Source organism: Carettochelys insculpta, chromosome 23 (genome assembly GCF_033958435.1).
Source record: "Carettochelys insculpta isolate YL-2023 chromosome 23, ASM3395843v1, whole genome shotgun sequence".
Lineage (NCBI taxonomy): Eukaryota > Metazoa > Chordata > Testudines > Carettochelyidae > Carettochelys > Carettochelys insculpta.
In genome coordinates this window covers 23851331-23867235 of record NC_134159.1, presented here as the reverse complement: position 1 = coordinate 23867235, position 15905 = coordinate 23851331, and the positions used below count along the sequence as shown (strand labels likewise).

At 40.8% G+C, this 15905-nt stretch overlaps 1 protein-coding gene across 2 annotated transcripts in view; it reads right to left on the bottom strand.

Moving 5' to 3' along the window:
- Positions 1–416: 416 nt before the first annotated feature.
- CAMTA1 (calmodulin binding transcription activator 1) overlaps positions 417–15905 on the bottom strand; it is a 1240930-nt gene continuing 1225441 nt past the window's right edge. For both annotated transcript variants that reach the window (XM_075017972.1, XM_075017973.1), the window contains one exon: positions 417–3742. In XM_075017972.1, coding sequence (XP_074874073.1) covers positions 3679–3742 — 64 coding nt within the window. In that variant the 3' untranslated portion in view covers positions 417–3678. The remainder of the gene's footprint in view (positions 3743–15905) is intronic.

Genomic DNA, 15905 nt, shown 5'->3' with positions numbered 1-15905 from the left:
TACTGTACAAGTCAGACTAGATGATCACAATCATCCGTCCTGGCTTGCAATCTATTAAATATCCCTAATGGGAGATTACAAAATTAAAAAACACAGAAAAAGAGACCTTTGAATATATATAACGTACATCATCAGTGTTCAGGCTGAACAGCCCAAGTGACTTCAGTTTTTTCCACTCTTGTTGATAATTTTGATTAGATAAATGTTTCCCATTTCCCAGCTTCCCCCTTTTGAAATAGTTAACTATAGAATTAAAGGACCATACACTAGCAGTAAAATTTGATTTAAAAGATTATGTCTGCCTTTGAAATGGAGTCAGTTAAGGGACAGAGTTTACAGTAGGTCTTTTAGTGAGAGAGAGCTATACTTTACAAGGATATTTATAATTATTTGAAAAATTTACAGGTCCTCTTAATTAAAATGGAAGAGAGAATGTTACAAGAAATACACTTAATATGGGGAAATTTTCTTTGTTTTTAATTTACAGCAGAAAGAATATAAAGCATTCAGAAAACATTTTCCATATTTTAAGGGCAATTCAAAACATTTTGCATGGTTCCAGCAGCTGAGTTCTTCAACAGATCCATTGATTCAGTGATGCTTTACATGCACAGTTACAAAAATAAAACTTACAAAAAAGAGACATCTATACTAGTTTTACATGCAAGTCTTGGGGACCCCCTGTTGGGCACCAACTACTGTGTGGAACTGCTATAAGCGTGCAACCATATAGGGAGTTCATGTTATATTCTTTATTTCTTTCACACAGTTATTATTTATGTCAGATGTGTTATGCAAAGGAGCAATTCCATTTTCAGGAAGCAGAAGGTCCTGCTCCTGGCACTTGGGAATCCTGATAATCGAAAGCTGCACTTATGTTTCTTCTATCAGAAATAAATTCCACAATCAAGAGAAGGATAAGCAGAAATCTTTTTCAATAGAAGAATTTTACAATCCAGTTCAGCAAAGTATTTATGGATATACTTAACTTTAAACATGCGAGTAGTCCCATTAAATTAATAGAACTATTTATATGCCTAACATTAAGCATGTATGTAAATATTTTGCTGTATCAGGGTCTTTGTAATTAGATACACCACCAGGGCCATGGATCTGGAAGGGTAACTTGAACTATCTCTGTATTTTACTGACATGTTTAGTGTAAATATAAGGGGCTAAACTGTTTCTACCAAGGACCTTACTTTTGTTACAGAAAGATCAATTATATTTGTCATAATGCCAGTCAATCAGCTGAACATTTCAATATGTCTAGTATTAATACAGAGCATTCCAGTTAATTTCAAAGGAGTTTGTTCTTTACTCCGTTCCCATTCTTTGTGTGTGGCATACTTAATTTGTAAGGTTCCATTATAATAAAATAAATCGAGATTATGAGGCAGCCACAGTGTGGGAGCCAGACAATTTTTTAACTGAATTGGGTCATAAAGCAGCAGTTCACAAATGTACAGAGTTCTGATAATGAGCTATAGAGCACATATATTGTATAATGCTGGCAGTGAAAGGAAGTAATTAAAAATCAGGTACAATTATAGAAAAGGCACCAAGAGCATTGACCCCATTTTGGACACAATCTTTGTGTTTACTCTTCTTTTAACGACACCAGTTTAAAAGCTTCTCATTTGTGAATATTTTTAGGCTTCACAAAAAGCCTGGAGTTTTAAACATTTTAGTTGGTGGCTGGGATCAGGTAAGAGCAACTATTCCAGAACTAATCATCTAAAATTTACACCAACCATTTGGATATTTTAAACTGGTACTAGCCATATAAGTCCACAGAAGTAGTTTCAGATTTCAGCTACAGCTGTGTAAATTCAGAGTAACTGCACTGACTTCAGGAAAGTTACTCCTGATATATTCTAGTATAATTAAGATCAGTCTGCTATTGTCTAAATTTCATGATAATTTTTAATTAGTATTTCAGTTTTTAAAGTATCTGATTTCTTTGGCTCCTCACTATGTGGAAATAGCAATATACCATGACACCCCTACAAGACCAGTTTGCAACTTTTAAGATTTACTTATTTTTATTTTTAAAAATTTTTGTGCATTTTATTACATTTTCTGACTTCCAGCAGGAGATATGAAAATGTGAAACATATTTTCTACTTTCATACTATTTCTTTTTTCATTTTATGTTCATTCTAAGTGTTCTTTATTGGAGTGAGTGTATGGTGTTAAGCTAGATACATTTTTGTTTTCTTATGATTATCTGCTTTGCAAAAGTAACTTCTTAAGCAATATTAGCATTCACATTACTTGGCACCATTGGCAAAAAAATAAAAATAAAATAAAACTCCTGGTAGCCAAAATCAAATGTAAACATATCCTTTTTTTAGTAATGTTACTCTGCCTTTTTTCCTAAGTCTAAATACAGTAGCTCTTTTTTTTGCAGTTTAGTCATGCTTTAGCAAAATGTTCTTCTAAAGAACATTTAAAATAAAGTTTCTTATAGTGAAATAAAGTTTTTGTTTCATTTTACAGACCATAGCCACTAATGCTTTGCTTTTTTTCATTTCTTTTTTCTTGAATTCATGCACATATCTCTGTTTTAATATATACAATATATACAAACAATACATCCACTCTTTTCGTTCATTCAGACAAAACTATACAAATAATAATTTTATCTTGCCAAGTTATTGACCCTTTGTGAATAAAATATTTAGTAATTAATCAATATATTCCCTTTCAAATATTATTTTTCATTTTCCATTTCTACCTTCTATATATATACAGAAACTGCCCAGATTTTGATGAAATAGCCAAAATAAGAAATTTACTGGCCAGGATGGAGCACCACTCCGATTGTTAGGTGGTATAAATGTCTAGGCAACATAGGTACTTGACTGCTCAGAACAACAAAATTACTTTTAAAAAAAGATATACATGCATTACAAACTATTTTATGTAAATAATCAATAGTAAGGCCAGAAAATAAAGTGCTGAATATGACAAAAAGTACATGACACTTGAAAGACTTGCAGGTTCTAGAAAAAATACCAAAAAAGGAAATTTTAAAAACTTGCTCAAGCTGCTCTTGTTATTTCCCATGCATTACCCGTTTGCCTCATACACCAACCCACTTTGTAAATTTCCACGGGATGTATTAAAAACCTGCAGATTTAAAAAGTTGCATTAAGTGTGCTGTATAGAGATTCAAATAAAAAGAAAGGACAGACGTGCAAAGGAAATGAGAATGAATGTACCCAATAAAGATTTACTGATCTAAGCCCCTCCACTGAATCTTGAAGCTTCAGTTTCTTGGAGATGATTGACAGGTGCAGGAATATCATTCTTGTGTTGCTTGTGCATTCCCACCTTTCCTTAACAATATTTTTGGTATAATATTTGTACAGTTCCACATGTTTTAATACAGCCCTATACGAAAAGGATAATTAATCGCTTCTTTCGGAGAGAATGAAACAACTCACAAATTCCTCCTGGTGTCTTTTTTCCCATAAGCCAACAGAAGACTGAGTTCCAAGATGTCTTGCTGAACAAATTAAAAGTTGTCCATGAAAGTGCAAATGCAATGACTGAAACATTACTGTTAAAATTCTGCAGCTGAGATTCCCAGAACTGCAGTGTTTTTTTTTTTTTGTTGTTGTTGCATGTCTCTGCTAAAAACAGAAAATGAAAACAGTCTGAAAAGCAATGTCACATTGCTATGGGATGCTGCTGTGTATCTTCAGGTTCCTTGGCCTTTTTCAATTCTTTCACTCTGAAACAATAAAAAGGCATTTGTATTCCAAAAGAATTACAACAGGTGAAAGTCAAAGGATCCCCAACCACAACTTCCAATATGAAGTAGCCATCACCTGAAGAAAACTCATGAATATCAGTAAGAAAAACCCTCCCGATAGAGTAAACAACTGGGAACCAGGGGAGAGGAGAAAACACTCATTCAAGAGGAAGGATTCACCTTTCAGCACCCATTTCTGGACAACTTTATTTAATACCCACATTCATTCTATTATGAAAATCACCTAGTCTAAACTACTTGTCTCATGTGGCAGCTTTTCATCAACTCCTTTGCTGCTGTTGCCTCATGAAGCAGATAATTTGAGCAAAATGCATTTTCTGTGAGGCCCCATTTTAAGAAGGACACTGAACATGGACAGATGATACCTGCTGCACTCACCATTATGGGGAGAAGATGTTTATTCCAGACTTACGTAGCAAAGGTCTACTCAATTTAGAGAGTACCTTAGATGAGGAGTATTTACGCATGTTCATATGGAATTTATACTCGCATCAGTGTAAGGTTAGATACATTATTTCAACATACTGTTCCTGTTTCAGTGTCAGATGCTGAACAGTCCTCAGCTCCCAGTCAGGGAGACAGTTTTTCCATGGAGCCTGATTTTTTCACATTCAGATTTCTTAGAGCAGCTGAAGGGAGCTAGTTTTTATACTAACCTTTTAAAGGAGTATTTGAATGCCATAGCTACCAGCATTTTTAGAAATGCAAATACAATTCAATCATTGATCTGTGAAGCACTTATCATCATTGGAGCTAGTTAATCATTTAACAAGCTATAGTACATACCTTTATTTAACTTAAAACTAAACAAATTAAAGAGGACTTGTGTCATGCCAAGAAGTCCCTTAAGCCTGCCACTTGGCTAATATACCCTTGCTTTCTGTTGCTAGGACACTGAGGCTATGACTACACTACATAATAAAGTTGATTTTAGGGCAGTTAGTGCAATTTTACAATAGCACTGTCTTCACTGTAAACACCATTAGGTCAATTTTAGGGAGCACTAAGGTCGCTCTTATAACACCATGGAAAGCGACTCGGCGTAGGGTCCACTTTGAATTTAAAAGTTTAAATTAAGCCTAGGGTGGAAATACCATGTCTTTAAAAGGACTTTATTAGCCTCCAGAAATGTCCCATATATATATCCCACAATGCCCCATGGTTGTCTGCTCTGGTCACTTCCATCTCTGCTGCTCTCCAGGTGCACAGGAAGTTGGTAACAGGAAACCCACAAATTTAAATTCATCACCAGCAAGCCTTGGAAATTTAAGGGATGTGTGGAAGCATGCACTTCTTTTAGCCATTGCATCAGTAGCCGCCGTGTTGCATCACATTGGTAGCCATCTTTTGCCATCGGGGGGAAAGATAGCTCAGTGGTTTGAGCATTGGCCTGCTGAATCCAAGCACAATCCTTAAGGGGGCAATTTAGGATCTGGGGCAAATAGATTTAAAAAAAAAAAACTGTCAGGGATCCTAGAATCCTAGGGCTGGAGGGGACCTCAGTAGGTCATCAAGGCCAGCCCCTGGCCTAAAGCAGGACCAAGCTTAACTAAATCATCCCAGCCAGGACTTAAAAACCTCTATGGATGGAGATTCCATCACCTCTCTAGATAATACATTCTTTTACGTGACCACTTTCCTAATGACACAGTTTTTCCCTAATATCCAACCTGGACTTCTCCCACTGCAACTTAAGACCATTGGTCCTTGTTCTGCCATCTGTCACTACTGTGAACAGCCTCTCTCCATCCCTTGCTGTTCGGAGAGCGGCATCAGTGGCAGGCAGCATTTAAGTCTGTAAGCAAAATGCAGCTATTCATAAAAAGATTTCACGTGGGATGATTGCCAGAGGTTACGCCTGGGACACACAGCAATGACAGGTGAAGGTGAAAAACTCTATCAGGCTCATCATAAAGTATAGCTAGCCAATGGACAAGCCGGGTCATCTCCGAAGACGTGCCAGTATTAACAGCTGGACACAATGCTTGGAAAGGACTGACCACGTTGCCAGTTCTTAATTTGGATGCTTCAGGAAGCCCTTTTCCAGAGTCCAGGGTGAGCCAAGAGGAGCTGAGCGGGGGCCGGGGGGGTGGGCGGATGAAGACAGCAATGGAGAGGCAGTCAGGGACAACCAGCAGGGGCCTGACGAAGCTGTTCCTGACAGCCCACAGTACGTTGCCCTTGACCTCAAGCTGGTCTCCTCCACACCGATCCCTGACACACCAGGGCCCAGTTGTCCTGGTGAGTATTTTTTTTCTCAAATGGTACAAGCATGTTGTGGCTGGGTCTAGGTGTAGGTTTTCTGTCAATCTAGGCCCCTCATAACAGCATGGTAATATTGCTGGGGATGGCATTCTTATCCTTTCTGGAGATCTCCAGGAAGGCCTCATCGAGGTCCTTTTGTATTTTTTCCACGAGGTTTTTGGGTAGGCCTGACTTATTGCGGCATCCATGATAGCACACTTTGCCCTGCCAGGCAACCAGATAATGATGGCACCACACAGCATTTTGGCAAATTTTCCAGGCTTGCGCTCACAAAGGATGAGCATTTCTTCTTTTTCACTATCTGTTATTCTTAGGAGGATGATGTCTTTTTTGGCAACACAAAGAAGCACAGGAATTTGGATGATTTCTTTGCAATGCTCACTGCCCGTGTTGCATTTCCTGGGCCTGCACTGTTGCACCACGTGGCTTGTGGGTGCGCCATCTTCCCCCCTCCCTCAGTGGCTGGCACGGTCTCCTGTCCCTCTCCCCTCTCATCACGCTGCTGGCTTGATCGGGAGCCACTGAGAAATGTTTTTCCCCTGCCATGCAGGTGGAAACCTGCCCTCCCCCACAACCCCCTGCTTCTTTGCACTTTACATGGATCCCTCCACACCCAGCTGGCCATGTGGCTGGAATTGAACCTCCTCCCCCTTGTCATGCGGCTTCTGGTGTCTGCATACCCTGTTCCTGGACACTGGCATGGCCAGTGGAGGGGGGTGGGTTTTCTTTGCAGAGGATTGCTCCAGGGAACACTGAGAAAACTTTTTCCCCTGCTCCTGGACACAGGCCATATTATCCTTCCTTAAACTTCCCCCTCCCCTTGCCTCCAGTAAAGTGGACAATAGCTTACTATGTCCACAATGAAATGGTCTGGATAAGTGATGGCTTGTGCAATGCAGTCTGTTTCCTTCTCATCCTTAAGAAGCCAAAAGTGGCCTCACAAAAAGAAAGTTTCACTGATTGTAAAGACAGAGTCCCATTAATTCTATGGGTAAATGTTTTGTATGACTTGTATCTCAGTTTTGACCTTCACTTGCCAGCAGGCATCCTCAGCATGGGAGACAGGGCAAGGAAGCGCAAAAGGTCCAAGCAGTACCTTATCTTGCAGCAGCTGGAGTGAGCTGGAACAGCATCCACTGCCAGCCAGAGGGCCACAGCACAATGGCAGCAGTGTCCCAGAGTTCAGGAGAGACCAGTCGGCACACCTGAGAGAGGACATGGCTCAGCTCCTCACAGATGTGAGAGACCAAACCAAGGTCCTGTGTTCCATGCTGCAGCTACAGAGGGACTCCCTATGCAGCAATCAGTTTGGTGACTTCACTCCCTGCTGCCTGGACTCCCTGGAATCAAAGTTGCCCCCTCCCATTGTGGTCCCCAAACGCAGGGAGGGAGGGCAAAGATAGTCTGCCGCTCCACCTCCAAGACCTCTACCCACTACAAAAAGTTATTCCATCACCCTTGACACCTCTGCTTTGCCCTACCCCTTAACCCTCTCCCTTCCAAATAAACATATTCTTTTTATGACAAACATCGTCTGATTTCTTGGTTCACATGCATAGTGGAGGGGGATGCACAAATCATTGAGGGGAGTCTGTCAGAGGGACCTGGGTGGGCATGGAGAGGGCTGATAGCACAGCTACCCACTGCTACGCAAAAGTCCACAGAGGACGTGTCAGAGGGACCCAGGCGGGGGCTCAGAGTGGGTCCTTGCTGGTGCCTGCCCCCAGGCACGGAGAAGCAGGTGCCAAACCTGGCTTATTTCCTGCATATGTGCACCTCTGCTAAAAGAAAAAACCTTAGCCTTCCCACCCTCAAAAATACATCCATTCTTTTTCCTGCACCTTAACTGCCCCCTGCCCCGCATCCCCATCCCTCAAAAAGAGTATTCTTTCTGTGAAAGTCACACTTTGATTTATTGGTTGTCCCATAGGGTTATTGGTTATTGTAGTGTGTACAACTCATTTCAGGGAGTGGGGAATGGTATTATTACAGTCAAATACAGCAGAATCATGTGGCTGTCTGATCATTCATGAAGTTATTTTTCAAAGCCTCCCTGATTGCTACTACCTCTGCATTTGCATTGGTGAATGCCCTTGTGGGCAGCTGCAAATAAGCCCTGCTCATGGCATCAGCCTCTGCATTCCAGGCTGTCATGAAATTCTCCCGCCTGGATTCACAAAGTTTATACAAAATATAGCATGTTGCAACCATAGTGGGGACATTAGTTTCTGAACGGTCCAAGCAGGTCAATAGGTACCTGAACCTTGCTTTTAAATAGCCAAAGATGCATTCCACCACCATTCTAAGTCTGCAATCAAAGTAAGCCTTGCTGTGGTCCATGGCGCCTGTTTATAGCTTCATGAGGCATGGGAGCAGAGAGTAAAGCAGGGTCACCCAGCGTTACTATAGGCATCTCCATGCTGCCAATGTTGATTTTTTCAGTCTGGGAAAAAAGTTCCATCCAGGAGCTTTCTGTACAGTCCAAAATTTCTGAAGAAGCGTGTGTCATGAATCTTTCCCGACTATCCCACATTGGTGAAACGACCTTTGTGATGTACCACTGCCTGCAACACCATCAAAAAGTGTCCCTTTCTGTTTGTATACTCAGAGGCCAAGTGGTCAGGGGCCATGATGGGGATGTTCACGTCATCTACTGCCCCACCACAATTAGGAAACCCCATGTCAGCAAAGCCATCCACTATGGCCAGTACATCTCCCAGGGTCATGGTGTTCCTCAGGAGATGCCAACAGATTGCACTGGCTACCTGCACCACCTCGGCCGCCACTGTAGATCTGCCCACCCTGAACTGATGTGCATCTGACCGGTAACTGTTGGGCATTGCAAACTTCCATACAGCAACTGCCACTCGCACGTGAACTGTTAAAGCCAGTCTCATTCTTGTATTACTGCACTGCAAGGCAGGGGGCCAGCAAATCACAACGTTCCGTAAAAGTGGAGTGGCACATGCAAAAGTTCTGCACCCACTGCTGGTCATCCTAGGATTCCAAATCATGTGGTCCCACCAGTGTGTGCCAGTTTCAGGAGTCCAAAAACACTGCTCCACTGTCAGCAATGCATCCAGGGCAGCCAGCATTTCTAAGTTTCGGGTCTGCGGTTCAGCAATTTCCTCCGTAACATCTTCATCATCAACCATCATCTCAGCCCACTGCCTTCATCACTGAAAAAAAAACTGTGCAACATTCTGGGAAGTTGCCGTTAACAGCCTGTGCAACAAAGCATTTGAAAAACCATGCTTGTGCTAGTGCTGTGCCATGATCTGTTTGTTTTCATGAGGTTAGTGGGTGCTCTGAATTCTGGGACAATGCTCTGCATTCTGGGAGAGTGACATCAAACACCCACAAGCAACTGTGGCAATTTTTTTCCTCTACAACCCGGTGGTATAACTCCCCACAAAATGCAACAGGGCTAAGGCACTGTGGAATAGGTACCCACAATGCATTGCTCCTGCAGCTGAACTTGGACAAGGCAATGGAGATGCGGTAAGTCGACATGCAGAAACAGTACATTGACTTTCCCGAACATTTGTGGACAATTAACTTTGAGCTTATAAGATGGAGGTGAAAAAGTCGAATTTATTAAAAAATCAATTTTATTTCATTGTGTAGATGTAGCTGCAGTTTTACTAGAAGTGACTACTGCAGACCTCCAGAACTAACACAGACTATTTTCTGGGCTTTTTCAGGTTGCTTAGTAAGGAACACAGATTCAAGGGAGCAAGTTTGGGTCCAAGTCATTGTCAGAGAGGGAATGAGTTTCTAATGCATTTCTATAGAGCTCTGCTTTTGTCTCCGCTATGTATATCTCTATCTAAGTTTTTCTGGTCAGTATTACAAAAGAGAGTGGCAGGGTTTCTTTTGTACTGAAGTTGAGCTAGCTCTATGACATGTGACTTTGACTATTTTTATTACAATATATTCAACCTAGAAAAGCAGTTTTAGACATTCTTGCTAATCATTGACTCAAATTCATGATCACAATGGCTTAACTCCTGTTCAGAATGAACAGCATGTTATACCTGAGTTCAGAGGTCCAAAAAAATTGCAATAAAAACAGACAAATCAAGTATATAGGACTGAAGGAGTGTGGTGACGGGTAGGGGAAGTTAAGTGTCTTGCCTGAGATAATTATGAACATCAAAGGGAGGGATGCAGACCTTGTAACGTGTGAGATAATTGCTTTCTTTGTTCATACCAAGTGCTGGCACATAATGGCATATATAATATTGGTCAACGTATGTGAGAATGAGCCCTTGATCTTGTAAATAATGTGGTTAGGTCCAGTGATGGTAGCCCCAGAATAAATATGTGGACAAAGTTGGCAACAGGGTTTGTTGCAAGGAAAACTTTCAGGATTAGTATTACTGAGGTATAACCTGTGACTGCTAGTGAGACTCTTTCTTAGGCTAGGAGGATGCCTATAAGTTTTATGAATGCTTTGTAGAGGTCTAAGTTTTCAGTCTCTGTCAGTAGGCTCAGAGCAGATGGGATTGTATGTAAGGGCTTGACTATAAACGATGAATCATGTAGTGTGTGCTGGATGGAAGCTGGAGGCATGTAGGTAAGTGTAGCAGTCAGTGGGTTTCCGGTAGAGAGTGGTGTTGATGTGGCCATCAGTGATTTATACTGTGGTGTCCAGGAAATGTATCTGTTGTGTAGAATAAACAAGGCTGAGAGTGATGGCAGGTTGCAGGTTTGACACATTAACACTTGGTATGAGCAAAGACAGCAATTATCTCACGCATTACAAGGACTACTTCCCTTCCTTTGATATTTGTAATTATCTGAGGCAAGACACTTAACATCCCCTACTCCTCACCCCTCCTTCATCATTCCTTTGTATTTGATTTGTCAGTTTTTGCTGCAATTTTTTTGAACCTTTGTACTATATAACTGTCAGTCTGTACTGGAAATGCTATTAGCTGAAGAAGTGGGTCTGTCCTACGAAAGCCCATCACCTAATACATCATTTTGTTAGTCTTTAAAGTGCTAAATTACATCAGTACGCAAGCATTTATAACTTTACTAATTGTTTAGTAAAAAATATTTTACTGATGTAGCTGAGAATTGCATGCTTGGGAGAAGGCAGAAGGTGGGTATTGCTGATCAAAAATGAAAACAGAATCTGAAGTATTTTATCACGTGTTGCATAAGACTGAAGCCCTGTGCACACTAGCAACATTAACTATGACTGAATAGCTACATCTACACTATAGAGATCTTACAAAAGAAGCTCTTCCGGAAGATCTCTTCCAAAAGAAATTCTTTCAGAAGAGTGCTCAAAAAAAGTGGCTCAAAAGAGTGATCTGCTCTTTGAAAGAGAACGTCCACACAGCCCCCACTCTGTTGAAAGAATGGGCCAGGGATCAAAAATGAAGCCAGTTCTTTCGAAAGAAGGGCCCTGCAGAGCACCTATAAGTGTTTTCTTTCGAAAGGGGGCACTCTTCGTAAAATGGGAAAAGAAGAGTGATTTCAAAAGGAGCACCACATTCTTTCAATTTACTTTACGCTCATGGGCTGTTTTGAAAGAGCCCTCTTCTTTCAAAAAAGCTTTCAAAAGAAATTGCTAGTGTAGATGCAGCCAACGTGGCATCTCAAGCCCACTTTCTGAAATGCTAAACAGCTGTGATTGATACTAGGCTTCCATTTCATTCATGATTCAGGGAGTCCCACTGAACAACGATTCAATTTTGTAGTGTAGTCAAAGCATCACTGCAATGAAAGACGTGTCAAAGATTAATTTTTCTATTTTGCTGTAAGAGAGCTAAGATGAAATTTTGACTCCAGTGAAGTCAATGGCAAAAACTCCTATTGACTTTGATGGAGCCAGGATTTCCCTCCAGTTGCCTGGGAGGAATTCTCCATTTTGTGTCTATGGAGATTACTCCCTATTCTCTCTTTGCAACTCACTGTGGTTGTTTAGTTAATTATCTGGTGGTCCTGTTGGTTTTGTATTGCAGAATATATATTTTCAGAATCAAAAGAGGGAACTTGTAATACTGTACTTATAAACACAAACTCAGAATATTCTTAATGAGTAAAACTAGAACTTTCTCTGTTGCATCAGGCAAGTGAAAAGTTACTTCTCCCTACATGTGCATTAGTTCACATTTAATGTTGTGGCTAATCACACATATGCGCCTATGATATAGAACACACAGTGCAGGTGCATTTTTCAGTTGCCCTTCTGACTGTAATATAAAATTAACCTGACATTACTGTAGAGCTTATTGAGAACATGCACAATTGGTAAGCTTTGGCTGTTACTAATACATGCTAGATCCATGTTTAGCACTTCAACATGCAACTTCTACACTAACAGAGCACACTTTTGCTGGAAAAATGCAAGACATACTTTGCTGCCAACTTCAGCCTAGGACATGCAACATCTGTACTGGTGCAGACCTGTTTAATTGGAATATACATGCTAGTATTACTGTGGAATTCAATATTTGCACTAGTACAGATCCTGTTCACAAATTTGCAACATCTTAGTCAAATGAGTCCTGTACTGGTTACAAGGTTTGTAGGCTTACATAGATTTTTTGGAACTGTTTTGTTGCTTAACCATAAGAACATACCTGTCCTGAGCTCCCAGATATGCAATACAAAACAATGGTGTATTCACTAGTGAAAGATGCTGTAGATTGCACAGTTACATTCACATACCACATGTGCTTCACAATCCTGTATTCCACAGCATTTTGAAAATGACTTAAAGATGATGTTAACGTTGATACTTATTGAATTTGTCAAATTTTCACATGTATTCAGTAGCTGTGTGAGAGTTGAGGGGTGGGAGATGGAGGAATTGAGAGTACGTTTGTGCAGCTAGACTACTACCCCATGCTACTCATCCATGTGGGCACGAATGATACTGCCAGGCGTAACACTGAGCAGCTCAAGCGTGACTACAGGGCTCTAGGAGTATGGGTGAAAGAGTTAGGAGCGCAGGTGGTGTTCTCCTCAAACCTTCCTGTCAAAAGTAGGGGCACAGGCGGAGACAGTTGAATCTTGGAGGTGAATACCTGGCTGCAAGGATGGTGTCACCAGGAGTGCTTTGGCTTTCTTGATCACAAGATGCTGTTCCATGAAGGACTGCTAAATAAGGATGGAATTCACCTTTCAAGGAACGGAAAGGATGTGTGGATCAAGACTGGCTAAAATAGCGAGGAGGGCTTTACACTAGGTTCAACGCGTACAGGTGACCAAAGCCCACAGGTAAGTAAAAAACCTGGAAACCTGGGAGTTGGGTTGGAAATGGGAGGGATCATGGGCTATAACAGCAAAGAAAAAAAGAGGGACTAGGCAGAACTGGGTAGCAAAAGCAAATCAGTATCGTAGATGTGTATATACAAATGCAAGAAGTATGGGTAATAAGCAGAAAGAACTTGAAATCCTAATAAACACAACTGTGACATAACTGATATCATAGAAAATTGGTGGGATAATATACATGATTGGAATATTGGCATAGAAGGGTACAACTTACTCAGGAAGGATAGGCAGGGTAAACAGGGAGGAGGTGTTGCCTTATAACTCAAAAATGTCCACACCTGGACTGAGGTGGAGATAGACACAGGAGACAAACATGTTGAGAATCTCTCAGTTAAGTTAAAAGGGGTAAAAAAAACAAGGGTGATGTCACAACAGAGGTCTACTACAGACCACCTCACCATTTAGAAGAGGTTGACGAGACACTCTCTATACCAGGGTTTCCCAAACTTTAAATAGTTGGAACCTGGTTTTTCAGTAGCTTTTCTTGCAGCCCAAAAATATAAACACACATAAAAACAATTAAAAACTAAACTAAGAGGTTGGGGAAAGCCGATTGGTGCGGGGGAGCACCTGGATCGGACGGAGACTTCTCTTACACGAGGCTCCATAGATAGGGATTCCCTAGAAGTTAGTCAGATAGGGAACGTGGGAAATAATATATGGGCAAGATCAGATGTGAAACAATCGTGCATAAAAAAATCCAACGCGTCTGTGAAAGGCGGACATATAAATAGTGGTAGTTTTCTAACATGCTTTTACACTAATGCTAGGAGTCTGTCTAATAAGATGGGTGAACTGGAGTACCGCATATCAAAGGAGGAAGTTGACATAATAGGCATCTCAGAAACATGGTGGAATGAGGAAAATCAGTGGGACACTATCATACCGGGATATAAATTATATCGGAAAGACAGAACAGGTCGTGCGGGTGGCGGAGTGGTACTATATGTGAAGGATAATATAGAATCAAATGAAGTAAAAATCCTAAAGGAATCAAAATGTTCCATAGAATCATTATGGATAACAATTCATTCCTCTAATATGAATATGGCATTAGGAATATATTACCGACCACCTAACCAGGACAGTGATAGTGATGCTGAAATGATAAGGGAGATTAGAGAGGCTATCAAAATAAAAAACACAGTAATAATAGGAGATTTCAATTATCCCCATATTGATTGGGTGCATGTCACCTCAGGATGGGATTCAGAGATTAAATTTCTTGATGCCTTAAATGACTGCTTCTTGGAGCAGCTAGTACAGGAACCCACAAGGGGAGAGTCGATTCTCGATCTAGCCTTGACTGGAACGCAGGATCTGGTCCAAGAGGTAACTGTTACTGGACCACTTGGAAATAGTGACCACAATATAATAACTTTTAATATTCCTGTGTTGGGAAGAACACCGCAGCGGTCAAACACTCTGGCATTTAATTTCAAAAACGGGAATTACACTAAAATGAGGAAGCTAGTTAAACAGAAACTAAAAGGTAGAGTAATTAAACTAAAATCCCTGGAAACTGCATGGAAACTGTTTAAAGACACCATACTAGAGGCCCAACTTAAATGTATACCCCAAATAAAAAAACACAGTAAGAGACCTAACAAAGAACCACCATGGCTAAACAGCCATGTTAAAAAGGCAGTCAGAGAGAAAAGGGCAGCTTTTAAAAAGTGGAAGTCAAATCCTACTGAGGAAAATAGAAAGGAACATAAACACTCCCACATTAAGTGTCATAATGTAGTAAGAAAAGCCAAAAAAGAGTTTGAGGAACAGCTAGCCAAAAATTCAAAAAACGATAGTAAAATGTTTTTTAAATACATTAGAAGCAGGAAGCCCGCTAAAAAAGCAGTGGGGCCCTTGGATGATAAAGATATAAAAGGAGCGATCAAGGAAGACAGTGCCATTGCGGAGCGATTAAATGATTTCTTTGCTTCAGTCTTCACGGCTGAGGATGTTACAGAGGTTCCTAAATCTGAGCCAGCCTTTTTAGGTGACAAGTCTGAGGAACTCACTCAGACTGAAGTGACATTAGAGGAGGTTTTGGAATTAATTGATAAGCTGAATAGTAACAAGTCTCCAGGACCAGACGGCATTCACCCAAGGGTTCTGAAAGAACTCAAATGTGAAATTGCGGAGTTATTAACAGTGGTTTGTAACCTATCCTTTAAATCCACTTTGGTACCAAATGACTGGAAGACGGCCAATATAACACCAATATTTAAAAAAGGCTCTAGAGGAGATCCTGGCAATTATAGACCGATAAGTTTAACATCAGTACCAGGCAAATTAGTAGAAACACTAGTAAAGAGTAAAATTGCAAGGCACATAGAAGAGCACGAATTGTTGGGCAAAAGTCAGCATGGTTTCTGCAGAGGGAAGTCGTGTCTAACTAATCTATTAGAATTCTTTGAAGGGGTTAATAAACATGCGGACAAGGGGCACCCAGTGGACATAATATACCTAGATTTCCAGAAAGCCTTTGACATGGTCCCACACCAAATTAGGTGGTCATGGGATAGGAGGAAAGGTCCTTTCATGGATCGGGAATTGGTTA